Source organism: Pseudonaja textilis, chromosome 5, assembly GCF_049901715.1.
Source record: "Pseudonaja textilis isolate UNSWEBS1 chromosome 5, rPseTex1.2, whole genome shotgun sequence".
Lineage (NCBI taxonomy): Eukaryota > Metazoa > Chordata > Lepidosauria > Squamata > Elapidae > Pseudonaja > Pseudonaja textilis.
This window is the reverse complement of record NC_141994.1, coordinates 60,169,976-60,193,567: the sequence shown is the minus strand read 5'-3', so window position 1 is coordinate 60,193,567 and position 23,592 is coordinate 60,169,976. Positions and strand designations below refer to the sequence as shown.

General features: G+C 41.2%; 1 protein-coding gene across 1 annotated transcript in view; it reads left to right on the top strand.

Moving 5' to 3' along the window:
• The window catches only part of NINJ2 (ninjurin 2), a 109,791-nt gene extending 86,199 nt beyond the window's left edge, over window positions 1-23,592 (top strand). The window contains exons 4-6 of the mRNA XM_026697563.2: window positions 14,455-14,686; window positions 17,687-17,864; window positions 20,026-23,592. Of these exons, the coding sequence (XP_026553348.1) occupies window positions 14,455-14,686; window positions 17,687-17,853 (399 nt within the window). The 3' untranslated portion in view covers window positions 17,854-17,864; window positions 20,026-23,592. The remainder of the gene's footprint in view (window positions 1-14,454; window positions 14,687-17,686; window positions 17,865-20,025) is intronic.

The window sequence follows — 23,592 nt, the reverse complement described above, 5'->3', positions numbered from 1 at the left end:
TGGGAGGGGATAATAATACAAACTTAGAGAAGTTTAGTGCACTTTCCAGTTGCCAAAATTAGCTTGTCAGGGCCTTAGACCACTAGGAATAGTTATGTGAGTTTGAAGAATTCCAGAAACTGTTCACATTCTACATTATTTGTTTGGAAGGATTTGTATTAATTCCATAGACTTTTATGTAGAGCAACTCCAGGTTTGCAGACATCAATGCATGGAGGGATATTTGCAATGGGCTACTGCAAGGCTCTGTCTTAAGCCCAGTACTCTTCAATATCTCCATCAATGATTTAGATGAGGGGTAAAAGGGGAAATTTGCAGATGACACCAAGCTGGCAGGAATGGCCAGCATTCCAGAAGATAGATTCAAGATACAGAAGGATCTTGACAGACTTGAATACTGGGCCCTGGCGAACAAAATGAAATTCAGTGGTGAAAGAAGTAAGGTTCTACATTCAGACAAGAAAAAACAAATGTACAGATATAGAATAGGTCAACAGTACTAACAGTAAGAAGGATCTTGGAGTCCTAGTGGACAATGACTTAAATATGAGCCAGCAGTATGCTGCAACTGCCAAAAAAGCCAACACAGTTCTAGGCTGCATTAACAGAGGGATAGAATCAAGATAAGTGTTAGAACTAATTTATAATGTCTTGGTAAGATCACGCTTGGAATGTTGCATCCAGTTTTGGTCACCACAACATAAAAAATATGTTGAGACTCTAGAAAAAGTGCAGAGAAGAGCAACAAAGGTGATTAGGGGACTGGAGGCTAAAACATATGAAGAATGGTTGCAGGAATAGAATAGAATAGAATAGAATAGAATAGAATAGAATAGAATAGAATAGAATAGAATTCTTTATTGGCCAAGTGTGATTGGAAACACAAGGAATTTGTCTTAGTGTAAATGCTCTCAGTGTACATAAAAGAAAAGATATATTTGTCAAGAGTCAAGAATCATAAGGTACAACAGTTAATAACAGTCATAGGGTACAATAAGCAATCAAATCATACTAGGAAACAGACCATATAAATCATAAGGATACAAGCAACAAAGTTACAGTCATACAGTCAAAAGTGGGGAGGGATGGGTGATAACGAGTGATGAGAAGATCCAGACTCAGTAATCCAGACTTTGTAAATAGTTGGACAGTTTTGAGGGGATTATTTGTTTAGCAGAGTAATGGCGTACGGGGAAAAACTGTCCTTGTGTCTAGTTGTTCTGATGTGCAGTGCTCTATAGTGTTGTTTTGAGAGAAGGAGTTGAAACAGTTTGTGTCCAGGATGTGAGGGGTCTGTAAATATTTTCACAGCCCTCTTTTTGAATTGGAATTGGGCATGTCTAGTTTAAAGGAAAGAAGGAGTAGGGGTGACATGATAACAGTGTTCCAATATCTCAGGGGCTGCCACAAAGAAGAGGGAGTCAAGCTATTCTCCAAAGCACCTGAGGGCAGGACAAGAAGTGATGGGTGGAAACTCATCAAGGAGAGAAGCAACCTAGAACTAAGGAGGAATCTCCTGAAAGTTAGAACAATTAATCAGTAGAATGACTTGCCTCTAGCAATTGTGGGTGCTCCAACACTGGAGGTTTTTAAGAAGAGATTGGACAACGATTTCTCTGAAATGGTATAGGATTTATTGAGTAGGAGGTTGGACTACATACTAGAAGATCTCCAAGATCCATTCCAACTCTGTTATTCTGTTAATGTTGTGGCTATGTTCCATTTAATTATCTTATACACTTCAGAAAACACGATGCCCCATTGTTTGCATGTTGGAGTACAGGACTTTCATGTTCATATCGATTTTTTGGCTTCTTATCATTGACCCACTATTGTGAAGATTTAAGCTTTAATATATGGGGAGCCTGTGCTCTCTCTGTATGTGTGTGTGTACACACACTCACACACACTATATATACGCACATAATAGTGGACTTTTTAAAACACATAATTACAATTTTACTGACTTTCTTCCCTGTGAGATATTATACAGACTCCTTCAGCCCCTCATTTAATCCATATCTTTCTTAATCTTCACATCCACAAATCATCATGTCTTTCCCTTCATCTTTCAGCAAAAAGTCCATATAAGGTTTCCAGTCTTTTAAAAAAAGCTTTACTTGGTTTTTTTCCTCTGACCAAACTTTTGCCATTTTGCAAATTCGAACACTGCTTCTTATAATGAGGTGTCCTGAATTGGAGATAATAAGGGAGGTTGATTTCAGGCAAGACAAGCATAAAGTAAAAACATTACATCCTATGATTTAGAAATCAATGCAGTCTGAAATTGAATTGTCCTGTTTTGCAACTATTTCACACTGCCACCTCATCCCTTGCTCTACTTTTTAGGGGTGATTTTAAACTAGTCAGATATTTCCCATCCTATACTTTTCCACTTCTTCAGCAGATTTTTATTTATTTATTTGAGAAATGTCGTTCTGACATTTTCAGCTCTTTTCACTGATTAATCAAATTGTTCTGAATGGTGGTGGCAGAGTAGTTAGCATGCAGTATTTCAGTCGATTTCTGCTGATTGCCAGCAGTTCAAGTCTCACCAGGCTCAAGGTTGACTCAGCCTTCCGTCCTTCCAAGGTCAGTGAAATGAGGACCCAGATTGTTGGGGGAAACATGCTGGCAGTTGTAAACCACTGAGAGTGCTGTAAAGCACTATGAAGCAGTATATAAGTCTAAGTGCTATTGCTATTTCTGCCTTCATAGGAATTAACTGTCTTTCAGGGTTTCCTGAAGGCTAAAAAACCCGGATGTAATACATCTTGATTCTTCCTGCAAAACCAAGTCCATTTCCTCTTCTTGTATCTTGCTTGCAGTTCTGTTCCAGCATCCTAGAAAACCGATGGAGAGGTGAAAGTAAAGATTGAGAATTAGTTTCCACTTAACTCTTAGGGAACGACTGCCGACTCTTGCTGCCTGCCAACTGCAGGCCATAAACCTGTCGGCCAACATCCTTTCGTCTTGATTTACCTATTCTTGAAAAGTTGCACGCTTTAAAATCCCAGCCAAGACTTGTTCTTGTCATGTATTTCCAGATGAGTGGCAGAACTAAATTCATCAAGCAGTGTTTGCTTAAGCTGACATTGGGAGACCCTCTTTAATTCTCTCTTGATCACCGTTGGCAACTTTCCTTTCTCCCCATGACCATGCTTCCTGAAAAATCAACATTTCAGGAGAGTGAGCGTCTATAAGAAAAGCCTTCTAAGTAAAATAAGACTTGAATTTTGGAGGTTTGCACAAGCCCTGAAAATGAGCCTGAAGCACTATGCTAGATCCTGCAGCAAGGCTGGGTAAAAAAATGGCTGCTGCTTAAAGAATCGTTTGATTTAATGTGACTCTTAAAGCAGTAGCCCCCTTTTCCAGGCTTGTATAGAAAAAAAAAGAAGAAGTTTGGTTGTTTTAATGAATAACAGGTGGGTCTTGCACTCATGAGAGGCCTGAAGCAATCCTTCCTAGTTGTTGTCTAAATGTAAACAGCTGTGATTTCTACAGCTTTGAGCAGAGAGAGTTGCCAATCCTCTTTCTATCTCAGAAAGTTTCTCAGTACTACAGCTATTTTCTTGGAAGGTTTCTACTTTGTGCGGAGCTAGAACTAATAAACCAGCTGATCCCGAACAGAAAGCTTTATCCTAAACACTGCGGCTTCCCTGTCCTAATGTTGGGGTGTCCATCAAACCTGCTGACACCATTGGGTAGCAATAGCACTTAGACTTATATATTGCTTCACGGTGTTTTACAGCCCTCTCCACGTGGTTTACAGAGTCAGCATATTGTCCCCAGCAATCTGGGTCCTCATTTTACCGACCTTGCATGGATGGAAGGCTGAGCCAATCTTGAGTCAGTCAGGATTGCACTGCTGACAGTCGGCAGAATTAGCCTACAATACTGCATTCTAACTACTGCACCACCAGGGTAGGGTGCGAATTTCTATCTTACAACTGGAGACACATCTATCTTGCCATTCCTTTCATTTATTTACTTATTTACTCAATTTCTATAGCCACCCCTCTCAGCCAAGTGACTTTCTCTACTCCACAATCCCACAAAAGTGCTCTGAAGACAATCCACGACTGCAGGCTTAGGGTAACTTTTTTTGGCGCAAAACATTTGGATGAAACTATTTATGGCTTAATATTTGTGTTTTATTTAATGAAACACGGACTCTCAAAAGACACATTGTGAGATTTTTTTTCCCCCTCTCTCTAAAGAACATCACATGACCATTAATATAATATTATGCTTTGGAACTTTCGAACATTGTGCTTGGCAGTCCCTGAACTTTTGAATAGGACATTTGGGAATGCCCTGATGGTTTTAAAGAGAAGTCTCAATGTCCTGATTGTTTTATTTATAGTCTACCTTCCCATAACATGTATGGCCAAGATAATGGAACCTTCATTATTTCCCTCACGGCAGGAGTGTCAAACCTAAGGCTGCGGGCTGAATCTGGCCTGCAGGGTACTTAGATCTGGCCTGTGGGGCCCAGTGGTGGGATTCAATTTTTTTTACGACCAGTTCTGTGGGTGTGGCTTGGTGGGCATGGCTTGGTGGGCATGGTTTGGTGGGTGTGGCAGGGGAAGGTTACTGCAATATCCCATTCCCTCCCCACCCTACTAACCTGCTTTCCAGCTCCGTTCTCCTATGCAGGGCAACAAAAGAAGACCCAGCCAATCAGCTGGGATTCGGGAGGCAGAGAATAGGTGGGGGTGGGGCCAGTCAGAGGTGGCATTTGCCGGTTCTCTAAATTACTCAAAATTTCCGCTACTGGTTCTCCAAAACTGGTCAGAACCTGCTGAATACCACCTCTGGTGGGGCCGCCTGGAAATAGTGAAGGACTGGTCCGCGGTGCCTCTGCTAGCCAAAACGGAGCTCACTAGGGCCACATGCAGCTCTCTCAAGCTCCGTTTTCACTGGCAGAGGGTTGCAGGAGACCGTCGTAGCTCGGGAACCCATTTTCACTGGCAGAGTGCTTGGGTCTCCACAGGCGCCCCCAAAACAAGTGACGTTGAGCTGGCCATGCCCACCCTGGCCCCCCAAGGTCAAACACAACCTTGATGCATCCCTCAATAAAATCGAGTTTGACACCCCCATGCCCTTTGACATGGAATTAAAGAGGTGTAGCCTCTCAGTCAGCTTTCAACTTGGTGCCTTGAAGATGAATACTTCAGCTTCAACCATAACAACACAAGAGCAAACAATAGATACATACTCAAGGATAATCGCACCAAACTTGATTGTAGGAAATACGACTTCAGCAACAGAGTGGTCAATCTCTGGAATACTCGACCTGACTCTGTGGTTTCTTCCCCAAACCCCAAAAACTTTAACCTTAGACTGTCTACTATTGACCTCACCCCTTTCCTAAGAGGTCTGTAGGGGGTATGCGTAAGTGCACAAACGTGCCTACCGCCCCTGTCCTATTGTTTCTTTTTTTTCTTATTCATATCCATTTCATGTATTCATAACCATGTTTATACTTACACCTGTTACTGAATAATCGCTTGACAAATCAAATAAAAAAATAAATAAAAATAAATAAATATGTAGGGGCTACATCTCCAGTCAGCCATATGAACTGGGTGTTTTGGGAGTTGTAGTCCAACCCATCTAAAGGACAGCAAGTTGGGAAAGGCACTTTATGATGGATAGGACTGTTGGAATAAATTAGAGATTACCGGAGCGGTCGATAGGTAGTCCTTGACTTATGACCACAACCGACCCCAAAATTTCCTTTGCTAAGCCAGGCAGTTGTTAAGTGAGTTTTGCCCCATTTTGCAACCTTTTTTTTGGCACAGTTGTTAAGCACATTGCTGCAGTTGAATCTTGTGTTCATTTAATGAATCTAGGTTCCCCCTGGGATGGTTACAAATGGTGATCCCATGACACTGGGACAATGCAACTGTCATAAATACACGCCAGTTGCCAAGCGGCCAAATTTTGATCATGTGACCCTGAGGTTGCTGTGGCGATCCTAAGTGTAAAATCCAGTTATAAGTCACTTTTTTTTCCAGTGCTGTTATAATTTTGAACAGTCACTAAATGAACGGTGGGAAGTGGAAGATTACCTGTATGCAGAGGTGGTATTCAGCAGGTTCTGACCAGTTCTGGAGAACCAGTAGTGGAAACTTTGAATAGTTCTGAATACCACCTCTGACTGGTCCCACCCCCCATCTATTCTCTTCTCTGCCTCCTGAGTCCCAGTGGATCGGCCAGGTCTTCTTTTTTTGCCCTGCACAGGAGAACGGAGCTGAAAAGCAGGTTAGTAGGGTGGGGAGGGAAATTGAGATTTTACAGATGTGGCCACTCCAGGGGAAGGAATGGAGATTTTACAGTATCCTTCCCCTGCCACACACCCCAAGCCATGCCACACCCACTAGCCACGCCCACCAAGTCACACCACGCCCACTAAGCTATGCCCACAGAACCGGTAGTAAATTTTTTTGAATCCCATCACCGCCTATATGCATTTAAAAAGATGGACTTCCCTTGTATCGAGCTGCTGCTGTGGGAAGTCAGAATGAGCTTTTTTTTGCAACCAGGGGCATATTACATTCTTCCTCTGCCCCTTGGCTCCCTGGCTCACATTCAAGAAGAGGCCTCAGCTATGAATAGTCTCTGCATCATCTTCTTCAGACATCGTTGTCTGATTGTGCAGCCTTAAGGATCCTGGACTCCTACGCCCAGTTGTACATGTTGCCTCTTTTGTTTCCTTTGTGTGGATTGCCAGGGTATCTCTCTCTGTTTGATTTGGCATTCCGGAGCGGCTCACTTGGAATTAACGGCCTCTTAACCAAGTGCCTTGAGAGTTGCCAGCAAATACTCTCAAAGAGGAGAAGGTTGTTTATCATTCATATGACTTCCCTTCCCTCTCTCTCACATACTCCTCTCCCGCTGTCCTTCCCTCCCCTCCTTTAAGTCACACGCAAAAAATGAAGTAATATCAGTTTTAGATCTTGGAATAACTCCAAAAAAAAAAAAAAAGGAGTGATCTCTCCTGGCATCTGGTAACAACTTCCAGATGAGTAGCAGAACTAGCCTGTTATTTGACTATTGATATAAGGAAGTTTCTGCCCTTATATGTATTGGTATAAACTGTTTTATGGTCTTAAAGATGCTGGCCGTTCTTAGTGAGTTTTTCAAATTGCGAAGTTGTTTTTAGCATAAAGAGATTTTTTTTTAAAAAAAGCCTGTTTTGATGGGTAGTTTTGCCCACAAATAGTTGCCTAAAGAATAGAGAAAAATAAAATAAAGCAAAGCATATAAGGCCTTTGACAGATTTATGGACTTCAACCCACCAGATGCGCCTGCATTTAGCTCTGCTGCCATTGAGTCTTGTTTAGAAAAAATAAGATTATCAGGCGCTGTGTGTGTGTGTCTGTGTGTCTGTGTGTCTGTGTGTATGAGTCTCAGCTTCTGAATAACAGAATAACGGAGTTGGAAATGTCCTTAGAGGTCCTCTAATCCAATCCCCTGTTCAAGGAGGAGACCCAATACCAGTGGTTCTCAACCTGTGGTCTGTGAACTCCTGGGAGGCTGCCAATGTTATCACAAGGGGTCTGCGGAGGCTTGAAGAAATGTTATGATTTAAATCTTGAGTTAAGTCTGGGGTTACCCATGATTAGAATAAATCAAAACGTGGTTTAGCATGTTATATGACAGTTACTCATGGTTTAAGTCACGGGTGTTAAACTTGCCGTGTTATGTTGCCGTCATGTGATGTTTCATGACGTTTTTTCCATTCACAGAACTGGGGTAAGCGTGGCCTGCCTGTGACGCATCCAGCCTGTGGGCCTCTACTTTGACAGCCGTCAGTTTTACACCCCTAGTTTAAGGCATAGAGCAGAGGTGTCAAAATGGATTCTTCAAGGGCTGGATCAGCATTGTATTCCCTCACGGTACGGGCCAGTCACCGGTCTTCTGAGTTAGCAAGGTGGCTGGAGTGAGAATAGCCGGATTCTCAGGATCTGAGGAAACCGGAACTAAAGGTCGACCATTGATGGTGGCTGTGTCAGCGTAGGTGTCTTCATCAACATGGAATCCAGGATTCTGCAAGCTATTCCGATCATGCGTTCCCACGCTCCTCCCATGTGGGAGGAGGATTAAATATCCAAACACAATTATGAGCTTCAAGGTAGCCATCAATTGCTGAGTTAGGGCAAATGCCTTCATCAATCTGTAATTCTTTACAAGCTCCTACAAAGTTCGTTCCATGGTCAGATCCTAAGAGGTCTCTAAGGGGTGTGCATAAGTGCACCATCGTGCCTCCCATCCCTGTCCTATTGTCCCCATTTATTTGTACCTATTTCCTATATTCTTACTCATGTTTATACTTATACCTATTTTCTTGTAAGCAATTGACAAATCAAATCAAATCAAATCAAATCAAATCAATAATGATAGGACGGAAGCCTCCTACAGCACTTTGCTAGCCAAAACAGGGCACAGGGCAGGGGTGAAATTCAACCATCTCGGTCCACCTCGGAAGAGGTGGTAGGGACGATTTGAATCAGTAAAAAATCACCCCTGGTTGCTCCTGGTTGCTATTACTATTGTACCAAGCCACACCCACAGAGCCGGTAGGGAAAATTTTTGAATTTCACCCCTGGCACAGGGGGCCACGTGAGCCCAACCCCTGCCCCATTTTCAGCCTTGACGACCTCCTGCAGCTAAGTGCTTCAGGAGGCTGTCTAGGCTGAAAATACCCCGTTTTGGCTGCTACAGGCCTGTTCCTTTACTATTTCCATGGCCTGGTCCAGGGATGGGATTCAAAATTTTTAACAACCGGTTCTGTGGGCATGGCTTAGTTGGTGGGCATGGCTTGGTGGTCATGTGACTGGCTGGGTGTGGCCAACTCAATGTCACTCACATTGAGGCACACATCTCCTTGCCTGGCCTCTCATGACTGTGGGGATGCTGCAACAGTCGTAAGTGTGAAAAATGGTCATAAGACACATTTTTCAATGCCATTGTAACTTTTAATGGTCACTCCACACAAGCAAAGTACCAGCAGAGGAGGGGAAAAAAGCTCCAGAGAAGTTCCTGACACAGGAAATCCAGTCCTGCCAAGAATGTAATAAGAGTTAATGGAGAGGCAGTTTCTGTAAGCAACACCAGAATGTTTCCTTCCTACCTTCCTTAGAGGATTAGGCCAGTAATTTCTCCTAACAACCGGTTCTCGGAACTGCTTATAATGTTAACAACCGGTTCTAGTGAATAGGTGCAAACTGGTAGAATCCCACCCCTGGTGTGGTCCTTTACTATTTCCTTTACTATTCCCATGGGCCAGATTTAAGCACACCGCGTGCCGCATCTAGCCTGGGGCCTTGAGTTTGACACCCCTGGCATGGATTTTCATTTACATTTGCAAATCATGGACAAGCATGGCATGGCTACTTGGTGTGTTACACTGAAAAGAATCACGATCAACTGGGCCATGGACTTTACCACTGGCATGGATAATAAACAGTCGGGAAAACTGGCACAGGATGCAATGCGTCCTACCTTCTTATGTTCTTAAAGGCAGTTTCAGGCAAGGCATCGGATCCATCTGTATTTGGCCCTGGAAGGTCCTTCTTCACAATGAGATGTCGGTGGCCAGGTGACCACAGAGACTGTCTGTGCTCAACTAGTCATGAAATATAAGAACAATAGGATGTTCAAAGAGGCAGAATGGTATGATGCCGTCACTTTCAATCTGCCCTGCCTTTAGCGTTTTCAATTGTCTTTTTTTATCTGTAGAGTATAAAAGGGGCTTTGATGGACAGAAATGAACAACAACAAGTATGTTTTTTAAAAAAAACACCAAAGTATTAATTAGACTGATAGTGATGTAAGATGGTGTTGTTCTTTATTATGCCTGCTGAGAAATCTGAAGTGCACAGAGGACAATACAAAGTTGTAATGATAATTGAAACTGTGAGTTCTGGTCCCACCATAGGCACAAAGCCTGGGCCCATCATTTTCTCTCAGCCCTAAGAAAGAGGCAATGACAAAAAAAAGAGTTCATTAGGAATTGTAAGGATCTTTTTCCCCCACAATGTAACAGCTAAAGAGATGGGGCTAATAATCTAATTATTGTATTTTATTCCATTTTCATCTTAGATTGCATTTCATTCCACTTTCATTTTAAATCATAATTTATTCCAATTTCATTTTAAATTGTATTTCATCTAACTGCATATTAAATTGCTTTATCAAATTTCAGTAATAATTCGTCTCTGGAACTCTGCACTTTGATATGGCCCAAGGGCTAATCAATTTTACACTTTTGTCTCAAACTGGTGTTTGTAATTTTTGGCAAAATTGCACCTATAACAAACCATTGTCTTAATTTAATGCAGTGAGTCCCTTAACGACCATCACAAGGAGGGTTGTACAAATCAGATCAGTCATATGATCAACCCATTTTATTTATTTATTTATTTATTAAATGTATCTACTGCCAGTGACACTGTTCAGTTTTATGACTGTCGTGACGTATGACCATGATGGGCAGGCTCCCCTATGGTCATAAGTCAAAGACTACCTTATACACGCATCTACTGAACTGCAGCTCATGAAAATGTATGCCTTTTAATACAGTTGGTTAGTTGGAAAAGGTGTCGCTAGACTTCTTCTGATGTTTTGCCATCATAAACTAACATGGTTGGCTAGCAAAGTAAGTCCATGGCTGCCTCCAATTGGTGAGAAGGGTCTTGGAGCCTTAGTGGACAACCAACTAAATATGAGCCAGCAGTGTGCGGTGGCAGCCAAAGAAGTTAATGCAATCCTAAGTTGCATTAACAGAGGGATACAATCGAGATCAAGGGAAGTACTAATACCACTCTATAAAGCCTTAGTAAGTCCACACCTAGAGTACTGCATCCAGTTTTGGTCACCTCATTATAAAAAAGATGTTGAGACTCTAGAAAAAGTACAGAGAACAACAACCAGAATGATTAGGGGACTGGAGACTAAAGCATATGAAGAACAGTTACAGGAACTGGGCTTGGCTAGTCTAGTGAAGAGAAGGACCAGGGGAGAATGATAGCAGTGTTCCAATATTTGAGGGGCTGCCACAGGGAGGAAGGGGTCAAGCTATTTTCTAAAGCGCTTGTAGGCCAGACAAGGAACAATGGATGGAAATTGAACAAGGAGAGATTTAACCTGGAAACAAGGAGAAACTTTCTGACAGTGAGAACAATCAACCAATGGAACAGCTTGCTCTCAGAAGTTGTGGGAGCTTCATCACTGGAGGCTTTCAAGAAGAGATTGGACTCCCATCTGTCAGAAATGGTGTAGGGTCTCCCACTTGGGTGTGGGGTTGGACTAGATGACCTACAAGGTCCCTTCCAACTCTGATTATCTGTTATCTGGTAGCAGGTCACAGAGAGAGAGAGCTTAACTTAGCCTCTCTAAGGTGGCTGTGATTCCGTGATTATCCTGTATGGACAAATCCTTTCTAATTCAACAAGACTCTACTTATATTCTACAGTTCTTCCAGGAATGTTCTAGTGATATTCTTGGTCTCATTCATCCCCCTTGTCTGTTATCTTCACCTTACTGTATTTCCGTCACTGTTACAAGCAGAGGCCTTTTTTTTTTTTTAGTTCATCACCTGTTTGCACCACATGCCCAAATGTATGTATGTTTGCTGATCACTGGCTCAAGAGCAGTCAGACTTTGTTTGTTCAAGGACTGACCAGCAGTTCATGATATTCTTAGAAACCCATTTCCAAATCCATAATTCACAAACTATTTGTTTTCTTTCTTCTGTTCTTTCTCAGTGTCTTGCTTTCACAGCCATTCATTTCCACTAAGGATGTCTTGCTTTAAGTATTCCTATCTTGTTGGCAGTCTGTTCCTTGGTGGTCTTCTTTATTTATTTACTTTATATATAAAATTTTCCATGTCATTCACAAAGAGATCTAAGGTTTAGACTCTTATTTATCTAAGTTTATCATTTCCTACCTCCTCAGGATGCATCTCTTGACTTATCCAGCATGCTGTCCATTTTGATCCATTCTTGAATTCAATAAACTCATCAGTTTTGCATTTATTAAGTGCACAGATTGACATTACCTTTGTCTTTTTAAAAATATTTAACTCTTTTCATTTTCCATTGAAAATTCATTTTTCCATGTCTTTCCTTTTCATTTTTTTTTGCTTTTCTAATGAGCTCTTTTGAGCCTGATATATTTTCATACGTCAAAGTATTGACTTCTCCATGTTGAGATTAATCTATTGATTTAAACTGCATGACCTGACACCATTACTTTATTTATAAGACGTGTACAAATTTACATATCTTGTAAGTAAATGTGGCTTTGAATCTGATAAAAAGAAAATGACATAAAAATAAAATGAACCAGATACACCAGGGAATTTACTAAAAAAAGATGTCAATATTAGGAATTCTTATAAAAAGAGCAATATCATAAAACATGTGGCACTGACTGACAGATCTTGAGAGAAAAAAGACCTTTCGAAGAGATGGCATCTGAGAATCTTGCATAAGTGCAGTAAGTAGAATATTTACTCTGGCTACTAAGAATACGTGGCAATGCCTTGGAATGAAGATATCAAAAGGTAAGAGGGCAGAGCAGTGGTTTTTGATAGTTTCCAGTTGCATAGGATTGGCTATTGTTAATACTATTTTATCCATGTCCCTAATTTGCTGTTTCATGTCTAGTTTTTATGTCAGCTGCTATTTCTTCTGATACTGCAACTTGTAGTGTATAATGTAATTAACTGTACAAGTTAAACAGATATGAGGTCAATGTGCATTTTTTACTTTTCTTATTCTGGATGGTTCTATTCCTCCAAACTTCATTCTTAAGGTAGCTTTGTTTCCTTGTGAAAACTTCCTCAATAGAATAATCACATATTTAGGTGTGCTTAAGGTAGACTGGGAAGCCAAAAAAATCATTCTGGAAGGTGACGGGAGAAAAATATATGACATACCGAGGGAAGATATGTGTGTCAAATAAAGGCATAAGAAATACCACAAGAGCTGTGGTGGCACAGTGGTTAGAATGCAGTATTGCAGGCAAACTCTGCTCACTGCCAGGAGTTCGATCCGGACCAGCTTAAGGTTGACTCAGACTTCCATATTTCTGAGATGGGTAAAATGAGGACCCAGATTGTTGGGAGCAATATGCGGAGTCTGTAAGCCACTTAGAGAGGGCTGTAAAGCATTATGAAGCAGTATATACACTGCTCAAAAAAATAAAGGGAACACAAAAATAAGACATCCTAGACCTGAATGAATGAAATATTTTTATTAAATACTTTGTTTACTACATAGTTGAATGTGCTGACAACAAAATCACACAAAAAATATCAATGGAAATCAAATTTAGCAACCCATGGAGGTCTGGATTTGGAGTTACACACAAAATTAAAGTGGAAAAAAACACTACAGGCTGATCCAACTTTGATGTAATGTCCTTAAAACAAGTCAAAATGAGGCTCAGTAGTGTGTGTGGCCTCCACATGGCTGTATGACCTCCCTACAATGCCTGGGCATGCTCCTGATGAGGTGGCGGATGGTCTCCTGAGGGATCTCCTCCCACACCTGGACTAAAGCATCCCCCAACTCCTGGACAGTCTGTGGTGCAACGTGGTGTTGGTGGATGGAGCGAGACATGATGTCCCAGATGTGCTCAATTGGATTCAGGTCTGGGGAACGGGCGGGCCAGTCCATAGCATCAATGTCTTCGTCTTGCAGGAACAGCTGATACACTCCAGCCACATGAGGTCTAGCATTGTCTTGCATTAGGAGGAACCCAGGGACAACCGCACCAGCATATGGTCTCACAGGGGGTCTGAGGATCTCATCTCAGTACCTAATGGCAGTCAGGCTACCTCTGGTGAGCACATGGAGGGCTATGCGGCCCCCTAAAGAAATGCCACCCCACACCATTACTGACCCACTGCCAAACCGGTCATGCTGGAGGATGGTGCAGCAGAACGTTCTCCACGGCATCTCCAGACAAGGGGGACAAGGATTATTGGCCGCTATAAGCAACATTACATCCAGCAGTTACAAGAATCTCCCACTCTCATTTATCTGGGTAAATAGGTTCAGGTGCAAACAAATGAACAGAGAAAAAAGAATGGGTGCATTTTGTATTTTTAATTTGCAAATGCATTTTGCATATATGTAAATGCATTTTGCATTTTTAATCCAATATATATCTAGAAGGCGTCAGGCTGGAAAAAAGAAAATAGACCCTGATTTTAATATATGCACTGTTATGGTGTTCTTGGAATTCTGATTGCTGACCACAATCTAGTTTTGTTTTGGCTAATAGAACTCAGCAAGCAATTTGGGAGAACTCCTTTGCCATTTTGGTAGTATTGGCTAACATCTAAAGAACGTTTTGTGCATCCACCTATATAGCAGGAGGGCAAGGTCATTTTCCTTCCTGATTCTTAATGGATTTTTTGTTTCTCTTTCAGGCCTTTAACCCTGGCTTCAGTGGGGAAAGTGTAATCAACATAAACCATTATGCTACCAAGAAAAGTGTGGCAGAGAGCATGTTGGACGTGGCCCTCTTTATGGCGAATGCTGCACAGTTGAAAGCAGTCCTGGAACAGGGACCTTCCTTTCACTATTACGTGGCTCTGATAGTTCTCATCAGCGTGTCCCTCTTCTTCCAGATGACCATTGGAATTCTCCTAATTGTGATGGGTAAGATGGTTGTGTTTTTTTGAAAGCCTTTAATTCCACAGGTGGATAGAAGGAGAGCTTTCCTGTTTTTTGTTTCAAACTGTAGTTGAATTGTTGAAGTCATTTACCTTGTTTACAAGAGTAGCTACTGTATGTGAACAGTCCCAAAATGCAAATGCCTAAACTAGCCCCTCGAATTACCCAAGACTAGCCTTTTCCAATGTGGTGCCCTTCAAAAATGCTAATATTGATTACTGGCTGGAGATTTGTGACTACAGTTTCCACATGGTTAACAGCCAGACTGTTATAAGTTCACTTCCAACTTTTTTGGTGAGCATGGATTGTGGAAAGTTCACTTAGAAGAACTAATGGTTGAGAAAACTGCTTGGCAGATGATTTCTCTTACTTACTTTGTCATCTTCCAAACATTTATTTTATTTATGTATTGGCCTTTATTTAACTAGTCAGACAAACCACAGGAAAGAAAGAAAGAAAGAAAGAAAGAAAGAGAGAGAGAGAGAGAGAGAGAGAGAGAGAGAGAGAGAGAGAGAGAGAGAGAGAAAGAAAGAAGAGAGAAAGAAAGAAAGAAAGAAAAGAAAAGAAAGAAAGAAAGAAAGAAAGAAAGATGGGAGAAAGGAGCAAAACTACAACAGCAAAAATTATATCTGTAAGGGATTCTCCTATATGTATATATGAACATTTTAATATCGGTTTCAGTGAAGGGCATTCTATTTCCTTGTAGCCATCCATATATAATCTGTGTCTGTAAGCAACATGTTCATAAACTGCAAGTAACTTCAACTCTTCAATCCACTCAGTGATATATCCTACTTTTGAAAGACTTAAGGCCATGGGAAATTAAATTTTGTTGTCCAGCCATCAGTTTTGTATAATGGGAGGTCATTCGAAATAATATAAAAGTCCAAATATAATAAGTTTTCTCCAAGAAAAAATAATATATGCAATTACTTATTCCTAGAATATAATAATTTTAGGGCGTTGAAAGTACAGGCAGTCCTTGAATTGCGACCACAATTGAATCCAAAATTTCAGTTGCTGAGTAAGACATTTGTTAAGTGAGTTTTGCCCTATTTTACGACCTTTCTTGCCATAGTTCTTAAGTGAATCACTGCAGTTGATAAGCTAGTAACCTGGTTGTTAAGTGAATCTGGCTTCCCCATTGACTTTGCTTGTGAGAAGGTCGCAAAACATGATCCTAGAACACAGCAACGATCATAAATATGAACCAGTTTCCAAACATATGAATTTTGATCATATGATCTTGGGGATGCTACAAAGGTTGTAACAGTGAAAAACAGTCATTTTTCTGGCGCCATTGTAACTTTGAACGGTCTCTAAATGAACTTTTGTAAGTCAAGGACTACCTGTATATTCTTTAAATGAAACTTACGGTAGTATTAATATACTCATACAAATAGTAGTTGGTTAAATAAGATGTAATCTAAGAACTACTACAATTTTTGACACTGACATTAAGAGTTTCCTGCTGCTTAAACAAAATGGGGTCTTTAATACCTTGTCCTATTCCATCTTTAAAATTTGCACAATTTAAGATCCGACTGGTTTATCAATAGTGAGTGTGCTGCCTCTCCAGGACTGTTGGATTACAGTTTCTAGCAGTTCTTGTCTATAGTAGCTGGAGTTGATGAGAAGCGAAGCCTTAGACAATGCTAAGCTTTTCCATTGAAGCAGAGCTTGGAAGCCTGCAATTAACCAGGTCACAGCGAGCAATCAAATTTCCATCACAGCGCTCTTGATGGGAAGACTTTGATACTTGCTGTCAACAGCCATGAAAACACGGATGTGTTTGTTGCACTGTTGCAGCCGAAGCTGCCTACACACCACTCTGCATTGACCCCGTTTCTTAAATAAATACACCACCCCGGTGGTTCTTCCTTTCCTTTTGTAAGCACCCTAGTATATTTCTCTGAATCTCTGTGGTTATATATAGAGGAAGCAGTCTCCGCAACTGTCTGGGTTGGTCCTCAATGCCCCCTCCCCTTGCTTCCCCCACTGCCCCCCCACCATGCCCTTGCATGATAAAAGCAGCCTGTCTTTCTCTCCTTATGTGTTTGGCATTGAAAGGAATGACAGGGTCATGAACTTGAGCTCCATACAGCTGCAGTCCTGCTGTATCAATAGAAACTCTCTTCTATATATAGAGGCTGATTGTTAGCATTCCCTACATGCATGGATCCTGCACCCCTTGGCTTTCAGCTTCTTAAAAACCTCTGACCAGTGGTGGGGGGTCCCAAAAGTGACTCATATTCCCCCCTCCCCCCATGGCTCAGTGTCAACTAATCTGTTCCTCAAAAGCAACCAGGCCCTTTTGGATGGAGAGTTGCTTTTGGTTTTCAGTTAAACAACTTGGTTGAAATCACTAGCCAGGGCATGGCACCAAGACGCCTTTTGCTATTGGTTCCACATGTCATTTGTATGACAGCAAATCCTGCTCCTTGGGGAGAAAGTAATCATGAAGGGCCACGTGTTTCCTGTCACCTGTTCTCCATATGCACGTTTTATTTTAAGAGTGGTGTAAACTTATATTACATCAAGGAAATGTACTGTTTTTGCATTCTCCTCTTTGCTAAGCAGTGGGAAATTCAAGGAGGAGAGAGAACTGGGGGTGCAATTTGCTTCTGAAATATTTGATTTAGTTATAAATATACAAGTAAAGATAAGCAACCATAACCGATCGAAGCCCTGTTTCTCAGCTTTTATAGCTCACTGTTTTGTAGACAGTGGGGTGGGGGAAAATAATCAAATATAGGTTTGGGAAGGACAACATGCTTTATTGCCCTGACCTTTTGGGAGAAAAATCAAATAAGACCATCTTAATACTCAAGAAATCACAAAACAGGTCAATGCATTTTTTGTTATTTTCTCTTTAGTGTTTTCTGAATCTCGGGGAAAGGTACCTGTAATTGAAGGGAGGGCGGGGTCAAGGAAATGAAGTACCTCTGTCTGAAACTTTGACCAGATTGTATTTAATGCTTATAGCTCGAATGAATCTGAATGATGTGGCAAAACAGCAGCGGCTGGACTTGCTCAACAATATTACCACCATCCTTGTTTTCATCACAGTCATTATCAACATCTTCATTACAGCCTTTGGGGTGCAGAAGACAGGGCTGTATCCAAACTCTTATGGACGAAGGTTCTACTGACTCTTGAAAGGGTAAGAAAGGGAGGGAATTCCTACCTAGCTCTTCATTTGAATAAGTTGATATCTCTTGGTGGACCCATTTTTCTTCCCATTCCTTCAGCTGTCTGGTTAGCTACTTGAGGAAAATTAACTTGGTAAAGTGTTACCGATATACGTTGGGAGAATGGACAGAGAAATTTTAAGATGGACAGAAAAGTAGAAGGTAGTATGTGGTGTGTAGTGTTCTGAGGGGAATAGCATAGTGTGTTGTGTTCTGAGGAGAAGGTGTAGTGTTCTGAGGGGAAAGTGTAGTGTTCTGAGGGGAATAGGGTAGTGTGTAGCATTCTGAGGAGAAAGTGTAGCGTTCTGAGGAGAAAGTGTAGTGTTCTGAGGGAAAGTGTAGTGTTCTGAGGGAATAGGGTGTGTGTAGCATTCTGAGGAGAAAGTGTAGCGTTCTGAGGAGAAAGTGTAGTGTTCTGAGGGGAAAGTGTAGTGTTCTGAGGGGAATAGGGTAGTGTGTAGCATTCTGAGGAGAAAGTGTAGCGTTCTGAGGAGAAAGTGTAGTGTTCTGAGGGGAAAGTGTAGTGTTCTGAGGGAAATAGGGTAGCGTGTAGCATTCTGAGGAGAAAGTGTAGCGTTCTGAGGAGAAAGTGTAGTGTTCTGAGGGGAAAGTGTAGTGTTCTGAGGGAAATAGGGTAGCGTGTAGCATTCTGAGGAGAAAGTGTAGTGTTCTGAGGGGAAAGTGTAGTGTTCTGCGGGGAAAGTGTAGTGTTCTGAGGGGAACAGTGTAGTGTGAAGGGTTCTGAGGGGAAACTGTAGTGTTCTGAGGGGAACAGTGTGGTGTGTAGAGTTCTGCGGGAAAAGGATGCCAAAAGAAGTGAAAAGGGCTGTGTATTTGAGATCGGGGGTTACATAAAAGCAGTGTGTATGCTAAAAGAACATAAGAGTTCAAGAGTAAATGGGGACTGAATGAATCGAGACTGAATATAAAAAAGCAAGGGACCATCCCAAAGAAGCACATTAAGATAATTTGGCCATATGGAGAGAATGAATATGAACTGAGTTGGAAAAGAAATGCTTGAAGGAAGAGTGAATGAGTTGATAGGAAGAAGAAGATTGGGAAACTTGTGGTAGGAGGAAGCTAATGACATCCACAAAAGAGAGATGTTAAGAGCTGAAAAGATGTATGAATCAGAATATGGATATAACTGAAGCAAAGACATTTTACAAAGATACAGTGAACAATGTTGATGTAAAATAGATTCAGCCAACTTTTCTTTTTTCTTACATGTCTAATTTGCTTTGTGCATTATTTCTAATACTTTCCTCTGCTTTGCATGATTTTCATTGATTGATCACGTGCTAGCAAGTCAGTCTCAACTCTTAACAACCATATAGATCAAGGGCGTCAAACTAGTCCTGTCATATTGCCATTACGTGATGTATCACAATGTTTTTTCCCTTTGTGGAGCTGGGATGGGTGTTGCCTATGCATGATGCATCCGGCCCAGAGATAGTATTTAGCAGGTTCTGACCAGTTCTGGAAAACCGGTAGCAGAAATTTTGAGTAGTTCAGAGAACCGGCAAATACCACCTCTGTCCGGAGATTTTACAGTATCCTTCCCCGCCACACCCAAGCAACGCCCACAGAACCGGTAGTAAAAACAATTGAATCCCACCATTGATCTGGCCCACGGATTGCCAGTTTGACATCCCTGATGTAGATCAAGGGTGAGTAACTTTGCAACTTTACAACCTGTAGACTGCAACTCCCAAGAATCCCATGCTCAGGAATTCTGGGAGTTGAAGTACACAGGTTATACAGTTGCTACTAGTTGCCCACCCCTGATGGAGATAGATGTTTTCCAGGAGAATCTTGGATAAAGTTGCCAATTCTAAAATGGAATATCATGATATGTATGTGCGTGAGTGCGTGAGTGTGTGTGCTTGCGTGTGTGCGTGTGATCGTTTCATTTAGTACTGAAAAAAATGCAGTGCAAATGCTTCTGTTTAAATCAATATTATACAAATAGCTCTGGGAGCCATTTTGGGCAAAGAGGCGGAGAAACATATTTTAGAACATAATATTTTTATATTTCATAAGTTTATTCAATTTATCTCCTTTACATCCCATCAGCAATGTTGGGATGGGTAGTGTGCATAATAGTCCTTAACCTTTTGACTTTCCTTGCAGGATGGTGCACATGGCAACTGGGAGCTCTTTCTGCAGACCTCAAGCCTGAAGGGCACCCTTTGGTTTTATTCCATTTATCAGCTTCCTTTTTTCTCAACCTTTTTCTAATCTATCATTCCATAACCAGCTCTACACATCATTCTGGAAAAAGATTGCATACAACTAAAACAACCTGATCAGAAAAGGCACAATATTAAATATATACAGACCAAATCCTCAAAGGCCCCACTATCTATGTAGACATAGGAAACCTATTGCTTGCACAATTATTGGAATCCAGTCTCAGCCAGCATGGCCAATAGTTTGAGATGATAGGAGTTATACAGTAGCTGGAGCAGAGGTGGTATTCAGCAGGTTCTGACCAGTTCTGCAGAACCAGTAGCAGAAATTTTGAGTAGTTCGGAGAACCAGCGAATACCACCTTTGACTGGAGATTTTACAGTATCCTTCCCCTGCCATGTCCACCAAGCCACACCCACAGAACTGGTAGTAACAAAATTTGGATCCCACCACTGAGCTGGAGAACAATATGTTCCCCATTCCTGAATTATTGCATATTGCAAGATACATGCTTGTTATTACACCAGTTATTTGAGATACATGCTTGTTATTACACCAGTTGTTCCAAATGCAAAGATATAGCAGTTCCAGGATCACAGATTTTAGAGACATTTTCAGCAACTATTATAAACATTTTAAGATGTCGTATATCTAGCTTTCATTTCAGGAAAACTTATTATATCAATCAGAACATTGGGAAGTGAGTGGATGATTACGGCAACTTTATGATCAGTGGACTTCGGCTCCCAGATTTTTCTGAGTCAACCATGCTGTCTCTGGCATTCTGGGAGTTGAAGTCCACAGGTCATAAAGATGCCATAGCTACCCACCCTGGTTTTAGCATCATAGAGGCTTCCAAGCAAACATGAGCTCCCCTCCATTGGGATGCCCCAATTAGCCAAAGTCCCATGCCATTTGCATGGAGGGGTGGGGAAGCAGCCTTGCTTTAGAAAGCATATGAATCTTAATTTTAAATTTGTATTTTTTAGTAATATTATCATTTTGTTAAAAATGCAAGCATTGCCTCTATATGTGATACTGTACACACCCTACAGTATCGAGTAAATAAGCCACAGTATAAATGTAGGCTAACTTTAATACTGGTAATAAGGTTTATAGGCATGCACATTATTTTAAGGCTTTACCACTTAATGTTCTTTTGCAAAGAGTGAAAGGCTCTGTTTTGTAGTCTACTTTTACATTATTTGAAAAAGCAGTTGGGTTGTCACAGTTGCAACTGGGACATCCTTTGATAGTCCAAATATTATTTGCTCTCTCTTTATATGTTAAAATATACCTTATCCAAAGGCATTCTTTGATTTCCATGCACTGCAGCTATGTTAAAAAATGAAGATTTTAGAGCTGTGTATGAGTTTAGATTTCAGTGAGTGTATGATAGTATAAAACAGTGGTTGCCAACTGGTGGGCTGGGGACCACTGGTGGTCCGCAAGAAAATTTTGGAGGTCCGCAGAGAAATGTCCCCCCAAATCAATTAATCCTGGCTGTGTGAGAACCCAAGGCTGTGCCCCCTATATGACCTGCCCACCTGTTGGCCCCCACCTTTCAGCCGAGTGCAAACCTTACCTCCAGCCATGCGAGCTGGAACTGGAAGGTAAGACCAACGGCGGGGGAGCGAAATGCGCCCTGGGGTGGCTTGCTGATGGTGGGAATGTCGATCCCATATTCCAGAGCTGCAGTAGTCACAAGACTGGCTCTTTGGTCATCCCGGAGCAGCTCCTTCAGTCCATGGCAGGCCGGTGCACCCCGGTGGAGGAGCAGCTGCTCCTGGATGACCAAATAGTCCTGTGACTATTGCAGCTCTGGAATGTGGAACCGACTTTCCCACCAACATCAGTAAGCCACTGTCAGTCAAAATTCATATTAGTGGTCCATGGGATTTAATATTATGAGTTTGGTGGTCCCTGAGGTCCAAAAGGTTGGTGACCCCTGGTATAAAACAGTATTTCTCAACCTTAGCCACTTTAACATCAGTGGACTTCCCAGAATTTTCCCCAGCCAGCCTGAGGAAAATTAATTTGATCTGGAAGTGAAGACAGGGATTATATTTCCTACTCCTTGGAGAGGGTGTCCCTATACTGAGGCCATTGGATACTCCTGAACCATGATGGAACTCCATGTGCATGAGGTCAAAAGTCCCAAAGGTGGTTTTCAGGAGGCAACTAGACTTTCTTGGGGGTTTTTTTTTTTTTTTTGAAAATGTTTTGCTTCTCATCCAAGAAGCTTCTTCAGCTCTGACAGGATAGTGGGGAATGGAAGAATTTATATTCCTTACAGACAGCTGGTTATTTGCCTCCTTTTAGAGGGTAATTGAAGCACTTGGGGGTTTATCTGTGTCCTCAGGATCACTAGAGTAGTGCTCCTGGTTCCTGTAATCTGCAATTCTTTTTCCTCTGGAAATCCATACTCCCATACGTATAAATCCTTCCATTCCCCACTATCCTGTCAGAGCTGAAGAAGCTTCTTGGATGAGAAGACAAAAGTCTTCAAAGAAAAAAGAAGAAAGTCCAGTTGCCTCCTGAAAAAGCATCTTTGGGACAACCATGACCTGGAAGACTGAGAATATCTCCAGACTATGCGGTCAAAAAGTATTATCCCAATTTCACAGTAGTTTAGTTGTTTGAAAGTAAGATGTTCCTTCTCACCAGAGAAGTTTGATTTAGTCCAGTGCTAGAGAAACTTGATTTATCAGAAGGGGTAAGAGACATTCTTTAATATTATATGCATGTTACATTTTGTGTTGGCTTTTGAAGGCCTAGAAAATGTTTCTGAGAAGGATTGTACTGTAAATAACTCCCCCTAGTGCTCCTTATTGGATTCAAGAGAGAGCAAGCAAATTGGTATTTATATTTCCAGTTCTTTGTCTTCCTTATAGTGTGCTTTTTATATCCCAATAGCTCTATTCTATTCATTTTTCTACTTTATTTGATCGTCCTTCAACCAAACTGCTTCTTGATAAACCCAAGAAACTGAGAGGTTGTGCAGTGTTCTGAGTAAAATATTGGCTGAATTGACTCGCTTAAGAAATTTTGCATGTGTTTCCAAGGAAATATTTATTGAAGTTATACTTCCTCACATATTACTAGAGGATTTTGTACGATCTATTTTTTATGAACATGATATTCTCATATATTGGGAATAAAATTACTAGAATTTTCCAGGTACTGATTTTGTTCCCCTCTGTTTTGTCTCTAAGTATTTCTAATATTTATGTAATTCCTTACCTGTTCCTCAACTGTAGGACAGATGTAAAAATCATTACATGATAAATTCATTCTGTGATACAATTGCTATTTTTAAGAGCTGAGTCACTTATATGTACTTGGGCAGCTATATAAATTTGTTTAATAGTTAGCCTAGTAAAGCAGTAAGAGATTTAAAAAGGTAATGTATAGCTTCTATGTATTCAATATTGTATTCCTTGTTATTCACCGTGTTTATGAATTGATATCTTGAACAATAAAATTTAATTATCTGGTTAGCTGAAA